General features: G+C 40.2%; 1 protein-coding gene across 1 annotated transcript; it reads left to right on the top strand.

The window, feature by feature from the left end:
* The first annotated feature begins 114 nt into the window (after window positions 1-114).
* On the top strand, window positions 115-25,564 carry LOC139479250 (DEP domain-containing protein 1B-like). Its single transcript, XM_071262108.1, has 12 exons — window positions 115-238; window positions 910-1,067; window positions 3,229-3,339; window positions 7,665-7,868; window positions 9,466-9,596; window positions 9,740-9,787; window positions 10,741-10,881; window positions 13,613-14,557; window positions 14,963-15,129; window positions 16,518-16,694; window positions 20,276-20,449; window positions 25,314-25,564. The coding sequence occupies exons 1-12, from the start codon at window positions 176-178 to the stop codon at window positions 25,452-25,454; spliced, it is 2,460 nt and encodes an 819-aa protein (XP_071118209.1). The 5' UTR covers window positions 115-175; the 3' UTR covers window positions 25,455-25,564.
* Window positions 25,565-26,159: the final 595 nt, after the last annotated feature.

The following is a 26,159-nucleotide window of genomic DNA, read 5'->3' as shown; positions in this document are numbered from 1 at the left end:
GACGGAAGTTTACACTGACAATCGAAGCACCAATCAGAATAGGCTTCCGGAAGAGTTAACCAATCGCATAACAGAGGGTGATTTGAACGAGCTTGGTCAGCGTGGAGGATGGAATGGCTAGCAGGTGCCCGACAAGGTGGCATGAATTAGTCCAGGATTTCGGACACATTTGACCATGGATTTTTCGTCGAAGCAGGAGACAGATGTCTACATTGGCCCATACAGGGCTACAAAGTTGGTATGTCAGATCTGTAAATCATTACGACAAATATGTGAAATATTCTGTGAGCAAATCGATTTGTTTATCCGTCGCTAGAAGACAGTCATGGATCAGGCTTACGTTTAGGACTGTATTGCATTTTGAATATAAATCTTGATCTATAGATTTGGAACATGACAGTTACTACTTAATCATGATGTTATGGTGGAGGTTGCAGTCAAATCAGACATATATATTATATATCTAGAGTAGGTCGAGTCTATGTATTTTAACTATGCATCATTGCATGCATTTGGGCCTGCAGTGTGGATCATTGTAGACAGAAAACTTGTGAACTGCGATTTTGAATTTACTGATATAATCTCAGATCATATTTACTGTATATGTCTTTGATTTTGTTTTGTAACTGCATTAAAACTGCATCTTTTTCTTTTTCTACAGCAAATTTATTTCTACATTGACAGTCATTTTGCTTGACACAAATGACAATAGGATATTTTTATGATTTTTATCAACTTTCGATAGGACATTCTTCTATATCATTACCATATTTCAGAAATAGCTTTAGGAAATTTTGAATCCTAGAAAATAAACCGATCTGAAACCCTAATTTGTGGTCATATTTGAGGCATCATGCATTAGCTATTGATGACAGTTTGAATCCATTTTGTTCTTGTTTCTTTAAACAGTGGAATGAAATCATTCATACATTCCGGAAGAACATGCCATGTGGCCGGCATCGTCGATACATGAGAACATACGACAACTGCTTTGTTGCATCAGGTGCCGTTGACTGGCTTTTAAAACACCTTAGATGTAATCCCAATTTTGGTCCAGAAGTCACCAGGTGAGACATATCTTGATTGTAACTGGAAGATTGTTATGAGAATGTATTTTTGTGTGGTATATTCATAAATGTGTGTTTGAGATAAAATCCACTGAATTAATGCAATTATATTGACAACTGAATGAAAACATACATGGTGAAATAGGTTAATGCATTCATGTCTTCTGAACAGTGTTATTATAAACACTACACATACCAATGTATATGAATGATAAATCTCCACCTGCGCTCATTCTAATTGCAATTTATCCTCATGCATTTCACTGAGTGTCAAAAACATATAATTATCCACACTCCCAGGATATTTGTCAAAGCTTAGTCTGAAAGGTATTCAAGGCATCTGTAATAGACACAGTGCAAGTAAGACAACATTGATTCGAGTACAGTGTCATTCCACTCAGTATGCCCTTCAGCTGTGAACCAGTTTGAAAGGTGATATTATGTAACTCAGGTGCAGGCTTTGAAAGTGATTGTTTTAGGTTCAATTTACCCTGCCAGACAACAGTGTGATATCCCACAGAGCATGACATGTATTGAGGCTAATTAACCCTGGGTTGGGGAGGCAGGTTGGGAAGGGAGGATGTTAACCCCAGGGTGCTATTCAGTGGACCATGACGTGATCAGTGAAGCATGCAAAGATAGGGAGAATTAGTATTGCTCAAAGTGTATTGTGTAATATTGTTTTGTTTTTATACAGCATGTGCCTGTGGTATTTGAAACTAATAGGATTATCTTATCTCTAGGAACATGGTTGTTTACATTGCTGATAGTTTTATCTGTGATGTTTTTACATGCTCTGAGTGGTGGAACCAGAATGTAAATAGCTTTAAGAACATGATCTATTAAACATGATAAAGGGAAATTTGTAGCGTAAACAAAATACTTTCGATCATGTTTTTGGATTAATTTACAAGATGTTCTTGAAAAGTAACTAATAATCTTGATAATCCTACCTGGAATATGAAAATATTTGTGCCTCTTTTTATTTTATTGTTGGCTTATTCTTACAACATTTTCAACAATAACAAAATTTGGTTTAACATTCATGTTTGACTGAGGCTAGTAGAGTTGTTTTTTTTAGGATAGCACTAAAATAGAAAAAAGCATATATGAAGGAGAGAGTAATTAAAGAAGGGCATACATTTTTGTAGGATTGCTAATAATTATTATTTTAATCATTCCAATTGTCACCCTTACCTACAAATTGCAGTGGTCATTTCAAAATAATAAACTACTCATGTTAATTATTGTTAAAATATCACATGTCATATCAATGTGAAATAAGTTTTTTCCTAATTCACAGATACATTATACATGATTGTCAACTGCTCTGTGTAGAAATAATTTTACGAATATAAGATGTCTGGTTAACGTCACATCCAAGATTATATCACATATATAGCGACATGCATGTTTGTGTGTGTGCATGCATGACCACTAGTGGTGAGACAATATACCGATGCATCGGTTGATCGCAATTTTTATTTTGATACAAGTATCAATCACAGTCGCACACTATGTAATAAATATCAATTCTGACGTTAAATGTTTCTTTAATAACTGTTCCACTAATCAGTAGTGCAAGTTAATAGTGAAACAAATGTTTTTATTTGTTGTCAATCATCAGTCTGCCAGGTATTTGGCCAATTGTCTATGGAAAAGATGGCTTACGCACCACAGATAAAAGCACATGCAAGTATCATGATACATGTCGGATCGTGAGTAAGGTATCGTGATACGTATCGGATCTCACAGTTGGTGTATCTTCCCAGCCCTAAATTGCCCAGACTAATGGCAGTTTTATAGTGTTGGCCCACTGTGATTCCATGCTACAGTTTAACATGGGTAACCTACACGGTATATATGAAATACATATTCTTATTCCGAGCTGACCAGTCCTTTCTCAGTCCCCTTAATAGGAGCGCCAGGCAGGGTAACAACAAGTACCATCTTTTAACGTCTTTACGACCTGGCTAGGGGATTTAACTGCAGACCTTCATTTCTCTGTGAAGAAGCTCTGATCACTAGACCACGGAGGTGGTCACTGTTCTTAAAAGTTAATATTTAGTTCTGAAAAGAGACAGATTTCAGTACTAAACTTATGAAGTAATCAAGTTAACAAGGTATTGATCAGCACTGAAATCCATGTTATACATTGTAGGTGTCAGACAGTGCAGCTCTTGAAGAAACTCTTTAAGTCAGGAGTCTTTGAGGACGTCAGGACGTCCAAACATGGACGATCAGACTTTATAGACAATGGCAGACTCTACAGGTAAGTTGCTATTTCATGGTGTATGCAGGCTCCAATATACTAATTCTTTGATCTGTTGATAAAGTACATCTAGTCACTTCCTGTCATATCTCCTTTACATGTACCTACCAGGAAGTAGGGCTGGGACGAGTCCAAACTTACTACCCCGGTTCCCGGGTACACGACCCCCTACCCAGGTACACACTGTAGGTCTAAAGAGTTGGTACAAAATGTCTTATTATTCCCCGCCCAACAAAGCTCTGTCCGTCCGTCATGTTTCGTTTCCGGAGCATAACTCAGAAACCGTTCAATATTTTTTCATGAAACTTTGCAGGTCTGCCGTACATGCTGAACTGGTGCCTTTTGCTATTTAGAAATTTCAGAAATTTTTATTTTTTACCTTTCCATAGCAACAAGATGTACTTAGGTTCCAAACTCTTCTTTTTTTTACAATTTCCATGACAAGTTCCACCTTGGTTAAAAAAGATTAGGGTTTGTTTATATTTAATTATGTTAGAAATTCGGCAACAGGGGTGGGGGATATAGCCATGTTAGTGGCAAACTCTTGTTAGGAATTGTTTTACCTAAGCCCTGGCAAAAAAATATTTCGATACACATATTAAATGATTTGATCATGCATACACTTAAGATGACAAGCTTTATCATTACTGAAACATATACAAGTCAGAGGGAATGTGTGCATAGTCAGAAAGAAATGAGAACATTAGTAACTTGAAGTGTAACCATGGAGTTTTGTTGTTATTGTCATTAAACAATGTACCGCGTAACTAACCACCATCTTACCGAGGCAAGGGAGTTCACTGACTATAAAACTCCAGTTTCCACCCTTGCTGGAATTTCTGGGCTTGATTGTAGCGCCACCAGTACTATTACAAGTTAGGTCCCTTCTATGCCCCTCCAACTGACCAATCAGATTCCACCTCTCATATCTCCTGCATTTGCTTCAAACAAAATGGCGGCGCCCAGTCAAGATGATCCGATCTATGATCAAGATCTATATTGTTAAAAAAGGGTCTTACCTCGCGAAGTGCATCAAATCACGTGAGCACCTTGATTGAAAACATGAAAATACTTGCTAAATATCTGTCGATGCCCAGTTGATGGTGCACATCCTTTGCAAATCCTGCAGTCGACAGAAATCTACATGTTGAAATCCATGTTGTTTGCAAACTGGATGTCGATTTTGTTACGCGATTTTGAATGGACTACACATACAACTCCATAATTGCAGCCTAGCTTGGCAAGGGTGGAAACTGGACTTTTATAGTCAGTTAACTCCCTTGCCTTGGGAAGATGCTAACCACAGGTCCAGGTAGTCCTGTGGGTACTTGGGTCCTACTCAGGACCCAACCTTGACTCTTCCCAACCCTAGAAACAATCACATTGAAACACAATAATGAACATTGCTTTATTCTGGTTAGAACACAGGAAATGATATGACCACTCAGGAAATTGGTTGTGGGAGTGTTGATGAATGACAGTATTTGTTGCCTTTTGCATGTATTGGATGCCATATTAAGTGCTGCCTAACATACCTCACTCTGAGTCAATTGGTGGGCACAGGTGGCCCAGTCATCTAAGGCGCCGCGATTCGCTGTGCAGAGTTGTGTCCCTTAGGCACACCAGAAACCTATGATTGTGGGTTCTAATCCCAGTTCGCCCTGACTGTTTCTAGGTTTGTCAGCACCATACCTGTGCTCATGGGTTTCACCGAAGTGGTATATGTCTGAGACCTGTATCACTTCGGGATTTCCGCCCACATTAAGCTGACACGCCACGATATAACTGAAATACTGTTAAAAATGGCATTAAACCCTACTCCCTCACTGAGTCATTTGACATGTTTATACTCAGAGCCTAATTGTTCAGGTGACCACAGCAGATAAAAAACACATGCCATGTAATGTAATAAAAAAAAAAATCAGTGGGGAGATAGATTAAACAAATTTATTCCAAATTTGTTTGTTGTATAATGCTGCCCTCTGCACTATTCCATCTATATGACAGCGGTCTGTAAATAATCAAGTCTTGACCAGACAGTCCAGTGATTGACATCATGAGCATCAATCTACACGGTCGAGATATCTAAATTGGTAAAACTTGTACTTGCCAGATCCTATAAAAGACTAAACATGCTCAAATATTCAACAAAATATCCTTTCGGTCAAGTAGTCCCTCTTTTAGCTTTTTATATCAGTGACAGACTCTTCATATTTGGTATTTAATAAAAAAGCTGTTTCTTTAATGACAAACACTCAGAATAACATCATTTGGTACAAATCACTCATCGTTTCATGGCTAATGTTGTATATTCAGGAATAGGAATATTAGTACATCAACCCAATAACTCTCGCCATGATTGCCAGTGTCTGAAGTGCGCAGTGAGATCAATAGATTTGTCAATAACTTCTGCTACACAGCAATTTTGTACCTCTAATGGTATGTAATCAGCGACAGTACGTCTCGGAACATTGATTGCTTCTGGAAAGTTTGTTTTCCAATATTGTGATGGGCATGAGAAATTGTGAGGCTCTTTCAACATGTTTATTAGTTGTTTCGTAAGAGTAATTTTAAGAAACGGATCAATTATTTATGAACAAGTCTGTCTTGCTTTTGACAGTGCTTTTGGTTCAAATTTCTTATGAAGCAAATACTCTATTGATTTTTTTCTTTTCCATTAGTACTGTGCTGTCGTGGTTCAGTGACTTTTGCCTTAGTGGAAAGATAGGTTTGCATGGTTGAGTGCAGTCATTTGCAGGAAATGTTAGTCTCATTTTGTGTCCGTATGTAAAACTAATTGTAGAATTGTCCAAACCATTTTACATGATACGGCACAGTTATTGATGCATTACTATACATACTTTCTAAAGTGGGCCTAACCAACTTTATATAATGTCTTTGTCTCGAATGTCAGCAACGATAAAAAGGTGAGTCAATTACAGACCCCAAAAAGCATGGCAGCCATCTTGGATTGGTAGATCAGCAATTCTTTCACATTTAGTGACCGTGTTGTACAATGTTGTGTAGAGCTGAGGCTGATTGATTCGTTGTTTTTTCATGATACGGGTACTAATCTAATCTAGACAATGCATTATGATGATACTCTTCATTATCATTTATGTAGTGATATATACTGTGATTTATCTGGACCTGATCTGAGGCCGATAATTAGCCACAATACTGTGGCGAATCAGTACAAATTCCGAGTTGACTTGTTTTCCACTAGTAACAAGACCAATAAAGATTAGGCTGCTTTTTTTCTGTTATTGAATGACATGGAATGTTAATTAAGGATTTGTCAGAACCTGCTCAGAGGGCTATTTTTGGCCCCAAGCCAGCAACAAATGTCAGTAAATATTCCTGACATAGAACTACAAATTCCCAACTCATGTTACAGTAATTACCAATGTTATTGCTTTGTAGACATGACATCTATTTCACTGACCAAAATAATGATTTCCCCCAAATTGTCTTGGAAGGGCACTTACTCTGGAGTCCTGGATAAATCCTAGTTATATATTGTTAAAAACCTCTTTATTTCCGAATGTAAGAGCCTTTTAAGATACCCTAGTTTGACAATTTATTCCAATTTACCTGCCAAAGGCACTTACTTTGGAGTCCTGGATAAATCACTGTTATATATTGTTAAAAACCTCTTAGTGTAAGAACCTTTTAAGAAATCCCAATTTTAACGATTTATCCTAATTTACTTGCCGAAGGCACTTACTTTGGAATCTCCGATAACTCTGTCCTTTCAATGCTGATGAGAAAATGACAGCTACCTATTTCACTTGACATTTATTCAAGTAGGCACAGTTGTGCAAGGTTTGGATATCAGCGGTGTATGGTGGAACTCAATAGTTCAATGCCATGTTGTCTAGGCCACTCACTATTGTACATAGTATTATATCATAGATTAGATATTTCTTGGGAAAAGGATTGAGATTTACAATATGCACTATTTTTTCACATGGTTATATTTTCAGTTTGGTAAACACTGGCATGTGCAATGATGTGATATAGTTTGTTTTTTTAACGCCGCACTCAGCAATATTCCACCTTTATGACAGTGGTCTTAAAATTATCGAGTCTGGACTAGACAATCCAGTGATTGACATCATGAGCATTGGGATCATCAATTGGGATATGATGACATGCATCAACCAAGTCAGTGAGCCTGACCACCTGATCCCCGATTGACATTGTTTGTAATCTGTATCTTGATCTCACGGTTGGGACCAGTCCATATATTTGTATTATTAGTTTGTTTGTTTTTCTATTGTTTTCAAATTATGCTAGTAAACTCATATATGTTTTTTCTTTAGGTTTATTCACAAGTCGCCACCTCGTGCACCGCGCCCAGTTCTCGTCCCTCGTGCTAACTATGTGAATGGGGAGTCAAAGGTCGGGTCAAAGGATGACCTGGCAGCAAACCTACCCGAGCCCATCCTACAGGAGTGCCACCTGGTGGGCCGTGTACTGGCGGCCGAGGAGATAGAGGATGTCTGGAAAAGTCTCACACTGCACAGGTAAAGCATTGTTACATAAGGAGATATATATTTATTATTGCAAACAGACCCTGTAACATATGAGTAAGTATCAAAGATCTTGTTTTATATCCGAGTTTATTTTGATACAAATTTCTCCATGGAAATTCTGTGCAGAAATTCTCACACTGCACAGGTAAAGCATTGTTACATAAGTATCAAAGATCTTGTTTTATATCCGATTTTATTTTGATACAAATTTCTCCATGGAAATTCTATGCAGAATGGTACTCCTGTGCTTGTTCTTGTAAGAGCCAGCTTCCAGAGGCAAGGGGGGCGGTCGGGTAGCCAAGTGGTTATAGCGTTCGCTTGTCACGCCGAAGACCTGGGCTCACTTGCACAAAGCGATCTTAGCGCTACAACTATTGTAAGCCTATGTTAAAGTATGGGAGTTAAGATCATCTTAGCGCTAAGATCGCTTTGTGCAAGTGGGACCTGGGTTCGAATCCCGACATGGGTACAATGTGTGAAGCCCATTTCTGGTGTCCCCCGCCGTGATATTGCTGGAATATTGCTAAAAGCGACGTAAAACCATACTCACTCACTCACTCCAGAGGCAAGGGAGTAAGTTGACTTTATAAGTCCAGTTTCCACCCTTGTCAAACTAGGCTGGAATTTCCAGGCTCGATCATAAGGCCACCAGTGGCAGTTATGAGTTAAGTCCCTTCTATGCCCTTCTATGCCACTCCTATTGACCAATCACATTATATATGACTTGCATTTGATTCAAACAAATTGATAATCAAGACCTGTATTGTAATGAAACTAGTCTTGCCTCACGAAGTGCATCAAATCACTGGAGCACCTTTGTTAAAATATCTAAAATATATTTAGAAATATCTGTCGGCACTCAACAGGCTCAATTGACGGCATAATGCTATTCAAATCCAGCAATCGACTGAAATGTGCTCATCATTTCATGTTGCTTATGAACCGAATGTCAATTTCGTTACTCAATTTTGATTTGATTATGCATAAACTTGTTAGTCCAGTTAAAATATAACTCCATAATTGATCTTAATTCGGCAAGGGTGGAAACTGGACTTTTACAGTCAGTTAACTCCCTTGCCTCGGGAAGATGTGTAAGAGCCGACTGGAACATGTGGAATGTTGAACAATGATTATGATGTTTGAATGGCCGAATGTGTTTCATCATGCCGAGGTTGTCTGTATTGTTGCTATCTCTGATGTATTTTGAGTGGTCCACACTGGTGTTTTCAGGCTGCTTTGGCATGGTTTGTTACAAAAAACTGAAAATACAGTAATGTAGAGAATTTATGGATGTCAACTTCTTTATTATGACGAAACACAACGTTCACCTGATGAAGGAGTAAGCATATACTCCGAAACGTTGTTTCATCATAATAAAGAAGTTGACATCCATAAATTGTCTTCCTTATGTGTAGCACTTGAAAATACAGTGTTTCAATTTATGACAAACTGGTGCAGCCAATATTTTGGTTGTGCAACCTGATAAATTTACTTGGTTGCACCTGGTGCAGGTGGTAAAACAGAATGAAATCATACCTGTACGTTGACACACAATTTGACCTCCGATCTCACTGATTATGTGCTTCAGGTTACAGCAGACGCTGGGGACAATAGACCTTGGTGAGATCCTTGACAGCAGCTACGTCAATGGGCGCAACATCCACCACAACTGCCTCTACGTCAACAAGAGCGGCATCGTCACCAACATCGAGGCTAAAGGTATACTTCCTATTTCTTGTGGCCATGGCGACTAGGTGCTATGTGTATTGTGGAAGGATGGTATATTTAGGGTGGAATGTTTACATTTAAAGATTTTATCATTGAATTACATGTGGTTTCAGGATTGTTGATATTGTTTTCAGACCAGCTGCCTCACTGGGCCATGTCTGCAATGAAGTGCCTTGCTCGCTGTGAGTATTTGAAGTAGCCCATATTTTATACCGTTGCAGGTGTGGTCGGGAAGCCTAGTGGTTAAAGCGTTCGCTCGTCACGCCAAAGACCCGGGTTCGATTCCCGACGTGGGTACAATGTGTGAAGCCCAATTCTGGTGTCCCCCGCTGTGATATTGCTGGAATATTGCTAAAAGCGGCCTAAAGCCATACTCAGTCACTTATACCGATCACTTTTCGATAGGGATAATGAGATTTTTTTCCATTCCCAGTTTTGTAAGCTTTCAGTCGGTGTGGGCCTATGAGGGTCCGGGGTAGAATAGGTCTTCAGCAACCCATGCTTCCTTCAAAAGGCGACTAGGCTTGTCGTAAAAGGCGACTAACGGGATCGGGTAGTCAGGCTCACTGACTTGGTTCATGCATGTCATCGTATCCCAATTGCGTAATCGATGCTCATGATGTCAATCACTGTATTGTCTGGTCCAGACGTGATTGTTTACAGATCGCCGTCATATAGCTGGAATATTACGGAGTGTGGCGTCAAACAACAAACAAACAAAAATACAGTGACATGGAATGATAGAAATGATCAGGCCGAGAGTTCCGAGTTATTGGGGAAGTTGGCCATACAATGTAACACACAATAACAAATATGTTTAATTATGATTGGTGTCTTTTAAAAAAAAAAAAAATAAAAAAAAGAAGTTTTCGTGCATGTGTGCGTACTTTACCATGTGAATGATAATCTAGACTATTTTCCTAACTTAATAAGGGGTCGTAGGATAGCCTAGTGGTTAAAGCTTTCACTCGTCACGCCGAAGACCTGGGTTCGATTCCCCACATGGGTACAATGTGTGAAGCCCATTTCAGGTGTCTCCTGCCGTGATATTGCTGGAATTTTGCTAAAAGCGGCGTAAAACAATACTCACGTGATAAGCCTGATTTAGATGTAACTTGCATACATGTGTCCCCAGGGCCTGAGAAAGTGGATGACAACCTTCCGAGCTACCCTGGTTTTGAGAAGGACGTGTTTGGGGTTGTGAAGGACTATTTCTGCGGTCTGGCAGAACCTTTGATGACCTTTGAGATGTATGAGGTCATTACGAATGTATTTGGTGAGTACTTTTGCTCTCCGACATAACAGAAAAATAGTCAAGAAGTTACATCCATAAGTTAAACTTGTCTTCATCTGTGTAACATACTCATATACGTAATGATGCTATTTGTAACTTGATAGCAGTTTCGGTTTTGATATGTAATCTTGATTATTATGATGTACAGATTGTAGAATATAGAATGACGAACTATGGTCACTGTTCTATTCAGGTCTTAGATAAATGAGTATAAGAAATGGACTCAAACGTCAGAGATGCAAAGTTGTCATTAGCATTCAGTCATCAATCAGTACAGCTTCATCATTGATGCTGTTTTTCATTATGTAACTCGCACATCAACGTAATCCATACTTTTACTGTTGTCAGTGACTGGATTATGTAGATCCCTGAAATGTATTTGACACAACTGAGTTGTGTTCAGAAATACTATAATTTGCAATTCATGATCTAAAGCTGTCTATAAGGCTTACAAAAATATAAGAATTGGTTCTCATGACTTTTGAAAATATAGTGTGGGCGGGCGGTGTTTCTTCTTTTTTTATGCTTGTTCAAACTAGTATGTAAGTAAATAAACAGTTGTGTACCATCAACGTTTGTTTTTTGAGAAAAATGGAAATAAAAACGTAATATGCGGCACAATTGCCTGAGAACCAAGACAGTTATTTTTTTAGCCTAAAAGTTGCTTTCCCGATCATGTCGCTAAATCAGACAGATAAAATGTCTACGTCATCATCAATTTTGTATGTCCAGTAAAATACCCTGATTTAGGCTTTACACAGCTTTGCATCTCAAAATTATTATCATGCGCAAATTGTCATCAATACTTCCATTGAATACCTTGGAATCTTGGATACAGGATCTAGTTCATTGATAGTATCTAATACTAAACATTGCATGTTTGCTGTGTGTCCAATCGCATTCATCTGTGATCCTATGCTTCTCAACTTTTGATAGGGATAACCACGTGTCAATTCTATTTAAAGATACTTGACATATTTGAATCAGTTTTGTGTAAAACGGGAAGATAAAGTATGCCCATCAAAAGTGGAGAGTATCTGTTGCTATCGTTAGTGAAGGAGATCACATTGATGTTTGCTCAGAAGCTGTCCTACTAATTCTGTGTCTTTGTAATCCAATCAAATTCTGTTACCGTGGTTACCATGTTGACCTGCTTCAGTGCGATCCTGTATTTCTTGCGACTATTTTACATACCTTGCTACTCATGCACTAATATTGACACCGAGGACCCGGGTTCGATTCCCAACGTGGGTACAATGTGTGAAGCCCACTTCTGGTGTCCCCCGCCATGATATTGCTGGAATTTTGCTAAAGCAGCGTAAAACCATACTCACTCACTAATATCCAATGCATTTTATTGACAAATGCTTGAGAAGTATCGTATTGTAGTTATAGCATAATAGTCAAAAGAAGTTAAAGAAAACCCATTTCTTCATATTACTCTTGTTAATCTATCATGACAGATTAACTATAGTGATATGAAAGAATTGGATGTTCTTTAACTTCTATTGAGTAGTATATTTGTATGGATTTTGTTAGACAAGAGACTACTCCCAGTTTGTAAGCTCTGAGGCTAGTCGTAGTTTCTTGTTTCCGATTTTAACATGCATCTAAGCATGCAGTGTACTGATACCCTTTCTGGTGGCATGGCGTAAACATAAACTTCTGATCTCTGTGAAATATGGGCACTATGTGTCTGAAATATAGTAACGATGCAAGCTTGGGTCAGTTTAACTGCTGGCCCAATGACCCGTGGCCAGTAAAAAATTACAAGGGGCTTGTTGAAATTTAAAGTAGATGGCCCATCTGGCTAGTTAAAACTTCACCCCTTCTCTGTGTATGTTTTTCATTGGATCATCTTGTTAGAATGACAACTGGCTGCCATTTTGTAATGTTGTGTACAACAACTTTTTTTGCTTATAAATCGACTTGAAATGAGGCAAATGGAAGCAAAGATTTAATCTCAGAGTGCAGGAAAAAATGTTTTGGGGTGAGGAGTTCTTCACTGTTCAGAGCCCTGCTAAGTGGCTTCGCCACCTCAGGTTCAGCCATTTCGCTGCCGCCACCATTTCGTTGTAGGTCAGTTAGTTTGGAAAAGGGCCAGTAACTTTTAAGAGGAGCAAGTCCTGCTGGTTTCATACAAATTTGTTGTTAAATCTACCCCTGAAGCTCCTTCGGGGGGCACGGGTGGCCCAGTCGTCTAAGGCGCAGCGATTCGCTGTGCAGAGTTGCGTCCCTTGGGCACGCCAGAAACTTATGATTGTGGGTTCGAATCCCCGTTCGCCCCGATTATGTTTCCAGGTTTGTCAGCACCATACCTGTGCTCGTGGGTTTCACCGAAGTGGTAAACGTCTGAGACCTGCATCACTTTGGGCTTTCCTCCCACATTAAGCTGACACGCCGTGATGTAACTGGAATACTGTTAAAAGCAGGGTTAAACCCAACTCACTCACTCACTTACTGAAGCTCATTCTGTAAACTATACTTGAGAAAAGAATCGTGTTAGATCAACGTGGGCCCTTCATTTGGTCTTGTCTGTCATAGTTTTAGCCCTCCACTAGACCATGCTATCAAAGCTTTTATTTGGCAGTATTATTACCTTGTTAATTCAGCTTCTCGAGGGGTCAATTTCCATAACTCTGAAAGCTGTCGATTGATGTGATGTTTGTGTTTTGTTCCTTTGCATGCTGCATGCTGATTTCGGCATGTGTAGTGCAATCCGAGAACCGCCTGCCTCGTCATTCATCCCCGAGTAACGCCAGTAACCGGTCCACTCCCAAGTCAGCCACCTGGTCGTACGCATCACTTGAAAACCTGCTCATAGATATCGTCAGAAGCACTGGCATAGACACCTCGCCACACCAGCATCGGCTTGGCCTGCACAGCTCCTCAACCCTTAACCTTTCGACCTTTAACCCTGCTGCAGAGAGTACTAACATACACATAGAGAAGAAGTACGGGTCAAGTCCGGAGTTGAAGGTCACCCGTTATGAGACAGCATTTGGCCCCGAGAACAAGACTGTCACAAGGGTTTTCTACACGAACGGAGTCGCAACGGATTATGGACATTGTGGCTACGGTTTGGAAGAGAGCTGTATGCCACTTGAAACGCATTTTGACATGGAGCCAGAAACAAGTTCATCATCAGCAAGCAACAGCAGTCAAGTCAACTTTGAAAGGGCTCAGTCACTGGAGCGGCTGAACATGGAGCCCCTCCGTACTACCTCTGACCGGGGGACCGACTACTGTTACAACTATTCTGCAAATTCAAGCGGCTTCTATGAAACACCCCCTTCTCAGAGAGACAGCTTCCACTCTGTCAAAAGTCATAATAGTGGCAACAATTCCGCCCGATCTACTCGATCAGCCAGAGGGTACATCTCCCGAACCTCGGCCAGGAATTCCTCTTCTGTCTCCTCCAATCATAAACCTGTTCTGGATGGAGCCAAGCTGCAGAGGAACAATCGGATGTTCAGCGCTTCGTCCCCAGATCTTCCCGGCCTGGCTAACTCTGCTCCAAGAACCATGTCAAGGATTCCTGATAAGAACACTTTTGAACTTCATGGCCCAAATATTAGCATGGCTGATCTGAACTCTCCTGAGAAGAATACTTCTGGTTCATCATCGTTCAGATGGCGGAGATCGGCTTTCCTTAACTGTGAGTCAGAAATGTGGTAGTACGGCAAACTGCGAGCTCTGCATATTTAATGCTTTATATTCCCAGATTAACTGCTCATGGCAATATATTATATTAATTAACAGTTACATTGCAATATATTATATTAATTAACAGTTACATCACTAACTAAATCATATTTCATCATGTAAACACATGTATAACGCCATTATTCATATGTAAATTTTTCTTTTGTAAACGGCATAGGGATTTATCTATACTACTCAAATAAGTTAAGGACCACCAACTCTTTCATATTACTATAGTTAATTTGTCATGATAAACCAGTACTATGAAAGATTTGGGTGTTCCTTAACTTTTTTTTAGTAGTATATGCTGGGATTTCATACACAAAATGAATGCATTTGTGAAAACAATGTGTTCCAGTGGGGTCGGAGGACACGGAGGAGCGAACTCGCCGCGCGCTGCGCCTTGTGTGTCTGCTGCTACCCCCGGCCAACCGCCGCCGTCTGCAGCTGCTGCTGAAGCTGATGTACAAGATGTGTAACAACCAGGACCTGTGTCTGGACAGGACACAGACAACCAGGCAGCTGGTGAGGATTCAGCCTGGGAGGGAGGGGCACACTGGGAGGGAGGTGGGGAGAGGGGCGCACGGGGGGAGGGAGGTGGGGGGAGGGAGGGGCACACTCGGGGGGAGAGGGGCACACTGGTGGGGGGAGGGAGGGGCACACTGGTGGGGGGAGGGAGGGGCACACTGGTTGGGGGAGGGAGAGGCACATTGGGGGGAGAGGGGCACACTGGGAGGGAGGTGGGGAGAGGGGCGCATGGGGGGAGGGAGGGGCACACTCGGGGGGAGAGGGGCACACTGGTGGGGAGAGGGGCGCACGGGGGGGGAGAGGGGCACACTAGGAGGGAGGTGGGGAGAGGGGCACACTTGGAGGGAGGTGCGGAGAAGGGCGCACTGGTGGGGAGAGGGGCACAATGGGGGGGAGAGAGAGGGGCACACTGGTGGGGAGTGGGGACACTGGATGGGGGAAGGGCACACTTGGTGGGAGGAAGGGGCACATTGGGGGGGAGGGCACATGGGTTGGGTGTACACTGGAGGGGTGTACACTGGAGGGGGAAGGGGCATACAGGTGGGGAGGGAGGGGCACACTGGTTGATGGTTAGAGGCAGGGACAAACAACCAGTTGCTCTCAGGGATAGAAAGTAGCACTAGCATGCTAGCCGGACAGTTTTGTGGGGAGGGAGTTGTTTTTTATATTTTTTTATATTTTTATATTTTTTATATTTTTTTACTTTTTTATATTTTATATTATTAATATCTTAAAGTCGTCAAGTTGAAGCATGAAAGTCAAAAGCTTCTTGTGGTAGCACTATTAAAATTTGCGTGTCCCTATTTAACCTTAGGGACCAGTACCTGCTTAATTTTGTCTACTGCTTCATGAACCGTCTTGTTCAAACTAACTAGAACTGCCAACACCCACATTGAGACACAAGGAATGACCAGGACCTGACCAGGGCAGAAGTGATCAACTAAAACACCTTGGCATAAAGGAGATGCATATCACGTTAGGGCTGGGATGGGTGCAGTCCGGTAGCGTAGTGGTTAAAGCGTTCGCTCGTCATGCCGAAAACCCGGGTTCGATTCCCGACATGGGTACAATGTGTGAAGCCCATTTCTGGTGTCCCCGCCGGGATATTGCTGGAATATTGCTAAAAGCGGCGTAAAACCATACTCACTCACTCACTATGGTTGGGACTATACGCCAACTGTGCGATCCGATACGTATCACGATTCCTTGTTCATGATTCCTTGTTCATGATTTGATACGTATCTCGATACCTTGTTCATGATTTGATACATACACGTAAAAAATCGTGATCCACTGATGCATCGGTGTATGCTCCCAGCACTATATCACATAGGAGTGATCTATAGCATCTGCAGTTTGAGTTGACCATGATCATCTGTCTGCAGTTACTGGACACCTTCACTCGCACCATCCTCAGCTCCCACGAAGAAGCCGACATGGATGAACTCCTCGTCCGGCAGATCGTCTCTTTCCTCATCGACAACTACGCCGAGATCATGACCGCGCCCCTTGACCTCAAGGTCGCCGTGGAAGAGAGGCTGAAGGACATGCAGAAGCCGCAGGTAACGCATGATGCTTGAAGTAGAAGTTCGCGCTTGCTCAACTGGAATAGTCTGCATTTTGTTGAATGTTCTTGAAATCCAAAAGTATTCATAACTTTGGAAGCTGAAATTCTCATTAATGCCAAGGTTTAACAGCCAATTTCTTTCAATTATCAGTAAAATAAAATGTGAGAAATGTTGAAGTGTAAATGCACAATGTTTTAATATGTTGAATTTTTATGTAATGAATGCAAGCTTTTAACTCGGCTAACAACTATATCCTAGCATGTATCCATAGCCTTTAATATCCCATGCTAATATTAATATATGCTATACATGTATATAATCTCTTGCTACAATCACACTGATATGCATACATCTATACACATCTCCGACACTGTCATACATCTATACACACTGGCTACACTGTCGTACATCTATACGCACTGGCTACACTGTCATACATCTATACATATCGGCTACACTGTCATACATCTATACATATCGGCTACACTGTCGTACATCTATACGCACTGGCTACACTGTCATACATCTATACAAACCGGCTACACTGTCATACATCTATACATATCGGCTACACTGTCATACATCTATACATACCGGCTACACTGTCATACATCTATACATACCGGCTACACTGTCATACATCTATACATATCGGCTACACTGTCATACATCTATACACACCGGCTACACTGTCATACATCTATACACACCGGCTACACTGTCATGCATCTATACACATCAGCTACACTGTCATACATCTATACATACTGGCTACACTGTCATACATCTATACACACTGGCTACACTGTCATACATCTATACACACCGGCTACACTGTCATACATCTATACACACTGGCTACACTGTCATACATCTATACATATCGGCTACACTGTCATACATCTATACACACCGGCTACACTGTCGTACATCTATACACACCGGCTACACTGTCATACATCTATACACACCGGCTACACTGTCATACATCTATACACACCGGCTACACTGTCATACATCTATACACACTGGCTACACTGTCATACATCTATACACACCGGCTACACTGTCATACATCTATACACACCGGCTACACTGTCATACATCTATACACATCGGCTACACTGTCATACATCTATACACACCGGCTACACTGTCATACATCTATACACACTGGCTACACTGTCATACATCTATACACACCAGCTACACTGTCATACATCTATACACACTGGCTACACTGTCATACATCTATACATATCGGCTACACTGTCATACATCTGTTTACATACGACTCAGAGGGGGAGAGAGGTTGTCTAAGGCTATGCTTGTGGGAAATCAGAATTCCCAAAGTAGTAGGACATATCAGCAGGGTGGAGGTAGCCTAGTGGTTAAAGTGTTCTCTTGTCATGCCAAACGCCCGGGTTCCATTCCCCACATTGTTACAATGTGTGAAGCCCATTTCTGGTGCCCCCCCCACTGTGATATTGCTGGAATATTGCTAAAAGCAGCGTAAAACCGTACTCACTCTAAGACTTGCATCATTTTGGGTGTTCTCCCACATCTAGTTGACACGTTCACATAAATGCATCTCTAATACTGTTTAAATCAGCATCATACCCAACTCACTCACTCACCATGTATATAAATATATCACAATAATATTAGGCTTTGATGGTATGATAATGTATCTGTTATACTGGTCAAAACAGCATTAAACCCAACTCACTCACTCACCATGTATATGAATGTATCATCAATATTATTGGGCTTTGATATAATACCCAGATCTGGCAGCTATATCTTCTTTCGTCATGAGTACTGTCACATTCCACGAGTCTTTGTCAGTCAATCAGTCATATAACTTGGCATTTGTGCTCAATAAGATATCAAAATCTAGTCATGACTAAAATCAGATATTTTAAGATCATATTGATCAGTGTCAAGATAATTTTATTTTTTTCCCATTTGAGTACAATTTAAAAACATTAAAATGTCAGATTTTCTAGTGCTCGATATCTCTACACAAGTTTTGTTTCGCTAAAGCGAGCACAACGTTCTGATTTAAATGAGGTTGCACAGCCTCTAAAGATACTTCTATTTCTCAATCTGTTTCTCACCCTTGACTCATGAAGATGAGCTGACAACTATATCCTCTCTAACGTCTCTTCCTGGCATATTTTGGCTTCTCACATGAATGTTGGGTACTGCAAGCATCATATACTCGCTTTGCATTCTGTTGGTCATATGTAATCTCTCTGCCATATTACCCATATATATGCATCGATTCTAACCACCTTTCCATAATTTCAAATGTACTGTAGAAACAAATCAATTTCTTTTGTAAATAATACAGTAATTAAGTCAAAGTCTGATTAATTTAAAGAAATTCAATTTAGTTTTTGATTTTGAATAATTATCTGCAGTTGTTAATTTGAATTTCATTTCTGTTTATTTGATGTGTATGCACTCTGTACCATTTTTAGCTAAAAGATTTTTTTGAGCTCTTGAATACTGCTTTTTAGCAATGCTTTGGGTTCATGTTTTGGGTCGTCATGTTCAAAAGTCTTGGCCATACACAAATTTCAAGTGCTTGTTTTTTACCCCCATTAATTCAAGATTAAATTAATCAATAATCAGTGTCCAGTTAATTTATGAGGTTTTCCAAGGACTTAGATTGTTAAGTCCCGGGTATTACAGTATTCTCAAAGTTATTGATGTCAGTGTGGTCTTTTACAAATGATTATGAGAACAATCATGTTGATTATTTAATTATGTCACAGAAACCTACATACACAGAGCTCCAGATAAGCTTCGTATCTGCGTAAAATATGCATCAGAAATGCAGAAATACGCAGTAAAGTAAAATCCAAGCGTATCAAATACGCAACGAACATCACAGATACGCTACAAAAATAAAACTTGTGTGTATCATCAAAATATTGTGAAGTAACCCTGCGTATTTTATTAGCAAATCAGCAACTTATTTTGAAATTATAAACGGGCATTCCGTCAACCTTGCCAAACTCCACGATGACAGTTACATCATGATCATTTGCCATCACACTTTCTTGTGGAAGTATCGTGGTATTTTTGAGTCCTGTAAAGCTCTCGAAACCCACACGACACCAGTTTGCAGGGACTAGATGAATTGTGTTTTTAAATATTTAACTTAAATACCCATATGTTTAAAAACTAGGGAACAGAATTTTAAATAACCAGATAGAATTACTGATACCCAATGATTTTAAAAGCTTATCTGGAGCTCTGATACAGTTAGCCACCAAGCCTCTAATATCACTGTTTTTTGTTGTGGTAATATGATAAACGAACACTAGTAGAACATAGCAAATAATAAACTACTCAACGGAAACTATTTTCCACATAACCGGTAATACTGTTTACTCAAGGTTTTGATAAGGCACCCTACCCTAACTCTACCATCTGACATGGTAATAGATAGAAATCTTCACTCACGTTTTCCCAAGTAGGACAGGAACATATCGATCTAGGCAGTGCATACACATCACTCTGCGCCAATTGGCTCGCTGACGAGTGGTGTGTCTGCCTTCCAGATCGTGTACTCACCTGGAGACCCCGCTCTTTCCCGTTACTGCACGCAGGTCTCGGTGGAGCAGTATGAGACCCAGAAGCTGAGTAGCTCCCAGAAGGCCCTGGCCGATCTCCTGGAGGAAATCATTGCAGACCAGTCCATGTCGATTAAGGACAAGAAGAAACGGTTGAAACAAGTGAGCAAGGCTTTAGACAGTTCCACAGAGGTGACAGTCCATTTTGTTATCATTCTCAAGTACAACCTGTTTGTAGTTGGTATCGCAACTCAGATGTTTGGCAAACGTTTTGTATCTATTAAGTGGCACCTGTCTAAACATGACTTAAGGACATGGTATCAAATTTTGTAGACATGGAACTTTCATGAATAACAATTTCTGTGAACGGCAAGCAGTGGCCCTGAAATGTGGTGACAAGTTATAAACAAGTTGTTATCCATAATCGATTCATGTCTTCATCTTTTTACAACTTGCAAATACTGATTAAAGACTCAACTCTGGTAGGGGATTTAAGAGAATTGATTTAAGGTTAAAAAAAAATAGTCTTGGTTCTCAGGCACCGTCCACATCATCATAAAGTTCTCCGCATGTATCGTTTTTATTTCCATTTTATAAAAATTTTAAAAAATCCTTAAATATTCCAAGTCCAACGGAAGTCAAATACTGTATTCCAGTATTTATCTCATCAAGGAATACATTTATGTAGGGAGGCCCTTTCCCAGGTTGATTGTACACAATTGTTTATTGGTTACATACTAGTCTGAACACACACACACACACACACCCCACCCCCCCCCCAAAAAAAAAGACACCGCTTGCCCATAATATATTTTCAAAAACCACTGCTTGCCCGCAATATATTTTCAAAAAACATTGCCTGAGAACGAATTCTTTTATTTTTTTAAGGCTAATAAAACCAAATACAAACTACTCAACTTTTGAAAGGGATACTGTGTTATTTCATACATTACCATGTTCTGGGGTGGTGAGGTAGCCTAGTGGGTTAAGCGTTTGCTCATCACACTGATGGCCCGGGTTCAATTCCCCACATGGTGCAATTTGTGAAGCCCATTTCTGGTGTCTCCCACTGTGATATTGCTTGAATATTGCTAAAAGTGGCGTAAAACCATATTCACTCACTCATACATATGTATTTATGCTTAGCATTAATTAGTTTCGTGGTATGGAACAACAGACATCCCTATCAATACTTGAGTAATTGTGTATGAGAACTGGTTTCACAACCGTTTGGTACAGTGGGTGCATGGCCTAAAAAGGTCAAATGACTTTTCTGCTAAATGATTAAATGATAGAATAAAGGTCTGATCAGTGGGGAAAAGGGTTTTCGACATGACCAGTCCTTTCTTTAGGTTTGGCAGGCCACTGCTATGAACGCTGAAACAGTAGACGTGTGAACATGATCTGAGATATTGTAGAAGAATACACTGAGATAGTATTTGAGATGGTCTACTATGGAACTGTTATCTATGTAGCGTAGTCTTGCTTGATCAAGTCTGAGTTCTCAATCTCATTAAAATCAGGTCTTAGTTTTTGCTACAGCTAAACAAGGATCTGAGGACATCCCATTACGGGTCACGTCAGACCGACCTTGCGCGAACTTTGATCGACCAATGGAATGACCAATCAGAAGGCAGCTTTCTCGTGCTTTACGGCTCTAATTTCAAATTGGTGATTACGCTTCGAAACATATTTTGACAAATTCTCGATTACAAATTTGAAACCTGCACAAAAGAACATTCTGGAATAGCAAATAAATGGTCTAGATTGTATGGATTCAGCCGTTAAACTCGTAACTATGGTTCGGAATAAAGTTTTCAAGGTTGCATGATTAGGAATTGCATTCCGACTGTCGCTTTCATAATCTGGTAAGCGATGGTCTGATTGGTCAGATGAAAGGTCATTCTGATGTGACCTCTAATGGGATGTCCTCAGATCTTTGTTCAGCGGTAGCGAGAACTGAGGTCTGATTTTAATGAGATTGTGGAGACCTCAGGCTTTATCTCACCATTATTGTGCTTGTCAAATCAACAAAGGCTATCTCCATATGTGTACATGTTCAATGTCTGACAAACAGCAGTGTTTGAAATGAGGCATGAAATGTTAAAAGCTAACAGATATACAGTGTCCCTTATACTTGAGAAGATCTCAAAGACCCCAGGAACCCTCTTAATTTCAAACACTATACATCTTCAACCCGCTGGTCCACTTGACAAATACTGGTCTATACAAATTCAAGTTAAAATTGATCAGAATCAATCTGAAATGTCTCCTTATGTTGTTTTTGAAATGAAAGAACCAACATTACCTCAATGTTTGAAGTTTAAAACTTTGAAAAAAAATAAGATTGTTATTAAGAACAGTGAAATGATTTGTTTTTTTGTCTCGTCTATGGTCCCAGTTTTATTATCATTATTTTTCCTTGTGACATTACGATGTTTGAACCCTGAAGTTGAAGGTGATTTGAGTCACATATCACCCACAATATTAAACAATATATCACGTAACAAACCACGGGTCCGGGTAGTCCTTTGGGTACCTGGGTTCTACTCAGGACCCACCCGACCCGGTTTCCCGAGGTTACCCATCCCATCCCAGCCCTACTAGGGATCCTGCTTCTGGAAAAGTAACTGGTAGGAGGGAACATTTTTTTGACAAGCACAATATTGATGTAGACTGTAGACTAGTTGTGTTGTGCTGTGTATTTCTCTTGCAGATGTGGACTGTAAGTTGTTCGGTTTTCTACACAACTCTCGAACTCTCAGCTTTTCTAGCTCATCTGACTGAACGTCGAGTGAGCTTATGTCATGGCCTGTTTGTCCAGTGTCAGTTGTGTGTCGTATGTTGTGCATCATGCTCATCTTCTAAAAAAATCACTGGACCAGTGAAGCTGAAACTTAACATGATTGTTCTCACCAATGTGGTCACCTGAATCTTTTCAAAAGTTTGAAATCCTGTTTTCAATATGGCCACCAGAGCAGTTATATTTGGTTTAATTCATGGCTCTTACACACCTGTTTTGGTCAAAATGTAGAAATATTTGGTGTTTGTTTAGTTAAATTTGGTACCCGTGAAGATGCGGGTTAGAATAGGTCTTCAGCAACCCATGCTTGCCGTAAAAGGCGACTATACTTGTCGTATGATGCGACTAACAGGGTCAGATGGTCAGACTCGATGACTTGGTTGATGCATGTTATCGTATCCCAATTGTGTGGATCAATGCTCATGATGTCAATCACTTGACTGTCTGGTCCCGACTCGACTATTTACAGACTGCTGTCATAGAGCTGATATATTCCTGAGTGCGGCGTTAAACAACAAATAAACAAAGTTACTGTGGGATTCCTCATTGTTTTTTTGTTGATTTTGCAACATTTTATAGTTGGACCTTTTCATGGTCATGCTTTTGTATTCTCTCTTGTAACAACCACCTGAAGGAGATGAACTTTGGCATGCATGTTTCGCCTTGTGATGACGTTATGTTTTGTTTAAATCTTTAGATGTAAGTGTTAGCTTCTAGTGCTCAATACTTAGGCAGAATGTATTTGAATGAAAATGCTGACAGTAGCTTTTGTAAAGTGGCTGTAATTGTTGACCTTTTAAACTGACTAAATATACAGTTGAGCTCAGGGGTCCGGAAAATTTAAAATCCCAATCGGACATTTGCATTTAGGCCACGCCCCCTTCAAATAGAGTATTTTCGTACGACTTTTCACACACATTACAAGTTGTTACGTACAGTGTTCCCTCGTTATTGAGCACTTCGGTTATAGCGCGGTAAAGCATGGCTCCCAAAATTACTAACATTTTTAGTGAACTCAAGTTTTCCAATGACACAATATTTTCCCCCATCTCAGAAAACATTATCAGCTGATCACCGCGATCACATAACACCGGAAATACAAGTCAACAAATCCGAACTGAAGAACGCAATTTAATCCTATCATTGTTGCGTTGTTTGTTTTTTAAAATGTCCGGACAGAAAAATTTTAATGTCCAGTAAGCAATATTTTAAATCAGACATTTGGGATTCCCAATCGGACATGTCCGGTGCATATGACCGTTTCCGGAACCCTGGTTGAGCTACAGATCCGTGGCACTATTTTCCCCAGAATCAATTGCAATGTGTCAACTTATTCTATTATTGACCTTTTGGCCGTTGCCGCTATCATCCCTTGATCAAAGACAATACTGTATTTATCCAGTATTTCCACTTGGTAAACACTGCAGTTCATTGTCACCACTGCTGGTAATGGGTATTGAAACGTACTGTGTCCACAGAAATGAGAATCTCATGCCAACATTACAGTGTTCCCGTGTACTGGTAATTACCAGTTTTTTACTGGTAAAATTAGGTTTGGACTGGTAATTCATGTGACTGCTTGTCCCTGTGGACCGACAAATAGAGTACCTTTTAAATCTTTGTTGTTGAACAAAACAGTTGCAATATTCATATAATTACATTTTTCGAACGAAGTCAGCGTGTCTGTTACCATCAGGGTTTCCCCTTGTCTATTTTTATTGCAAGGAAATAACATTTTGCTTTGCTTCGAGGTTAAAGATCCATTTGTAGTACTTTGTCTCAATATATTTTTAAAAAAGGAGAAAATTGTGACAAGTTAGTGTGAATGATGTATAGATCTAATGAAGTTACTTCAAAGATGATGTCTTTGTACTGAACATGCTGAACATGCTGAAAGAATTAAAACCAGGTAATTTTCATACATTCTTTTATTTGTTGAAAGTTGGGACTGGCAAAAAATAGGAGGGGGGGGGGGGGGGTCTGGAACTGGTAATTATTAGAGCTGCCGGTCCACAGGAACTGGCAGTTTCAAAAGCCAGCAGGAACACAGCACTATCCCTCAATGAATCAATGGTGTTCATATTGAAATAAATCCTTTTGTATTCCTATATCAAGGCAGTACATGACACATGAACTATTCTAGTGTATCCTGCATGTTTGATCGATTATGTACATAATCTGGGTATTTTATCATTTATTTATTAAATGGATGTTTCTCTTTAGTTCTCCAAAACATACCCAAGTCTGTACTATCGCCGCTTCCCGACTAGCGAGAGTGAGGCTGAGGTTATACCTCCGAAGCCGAAGATAAAGCCGCCCCTCCTGGTGAAGCCCCTGATGAAGCTGCGAGGACTCCGACTGTGACGTGGCGGGATGGGGACGAATATCTAGTCATGTGATGGACCTAGTGCTAGAGACCGGACAACATCTATGGATAGAGTTTGCCTCTCGATTAATTTATTGGTTCAATTTTGTCATTTTGATGTATCTTGTTTGACTTTTGATATATATATATATATATCAGATTTAAATCTGGTATTTATTTTGATATTTGAAAAATGATCTCAAAATTAATATTTCAGGGAAACGTTAATGCAAATTTGATGGAATGAGTACATACAATTACAGAAACTACTCTTTCCATTTAAACAGTAATATGTGTAGGTATTTTGATCTTAACTAAAGGCTTGTCTTCATAACTGCCATCATTCGATATCCAGTGCATTCTGTCTCCATTCTAGTATGATAAATACCCAAGGCCTTTTGCCACCAGGACTGCCTCAGTGGTCTAGTGGTAGAGCGTCCCCGGAGAGCGGAAGGTCAAGGGTTCGATCCCCGGCCGCATCATACCAAAAGATGTTAAAATATGGTACTTGTTTTTAGCCTGCCTTGCGCTCAATATTAAGGGGCTAAAACAAGAACTGGTCGGCTCAGAGTCAGTATACTGTGTCTGAGTAGGGTATTCGTGTTAAACTGCGGCATGGTATCTCAGTGAGCTAGCACTATAAATCGGCATCAGTCCGGACTAGTACAAGCATGCACATCGCTATAAAGTGCAATAATCTTGGA

The sequence above is a fragment of the Haliotis cracherodii genome, unplaced genomic scaffold, assembly GCF_022045235.1.
Source record: "Haliotis cracherodii isolate W230 unplaced genomic scaffold, xgHalCrac1.p SCAF_4, whole genome shotgun sequence".
In the NCBI taxonomy this organism is placed as follows: domain Eukaryota; kingdom Metazoa; phylum Mollusca; class Gastropoda; order Lepetellida; family Haliotidae; genus Haliotis; species Haliotis cracherodii.
The sequence above is the reverse complement of the archived record's forward strand: the minus strand, read 5'-3'. Positions and strand labels throughout refer to the sequence as shown.

Excerpts from the sequence above, each read along its gene's own strand:
- LOC139479250 (XM_071262108.1), top strand. The coding sequence starts at position 176 with ATGGATTTTTCGTCGAAGCAGGAGACAGATGTCTACATTGGCCCATAC. Across the intron at positions 14,558-14,962 it reads GAGATCGGCTTTCCTTAACT|TGGGGTCGGAGGACACGGAG; the intron begins GTGAGTCAGAAA and ends AATGTGTTCCAG. Across the intron at positions 15,130-16,517 it reads CACAGACAACCAGGCAGCTG|TTACTGGACACCTTCACTCG; the intron begins GTGAGGATTCAG and ends ATCTGTCTGCAG.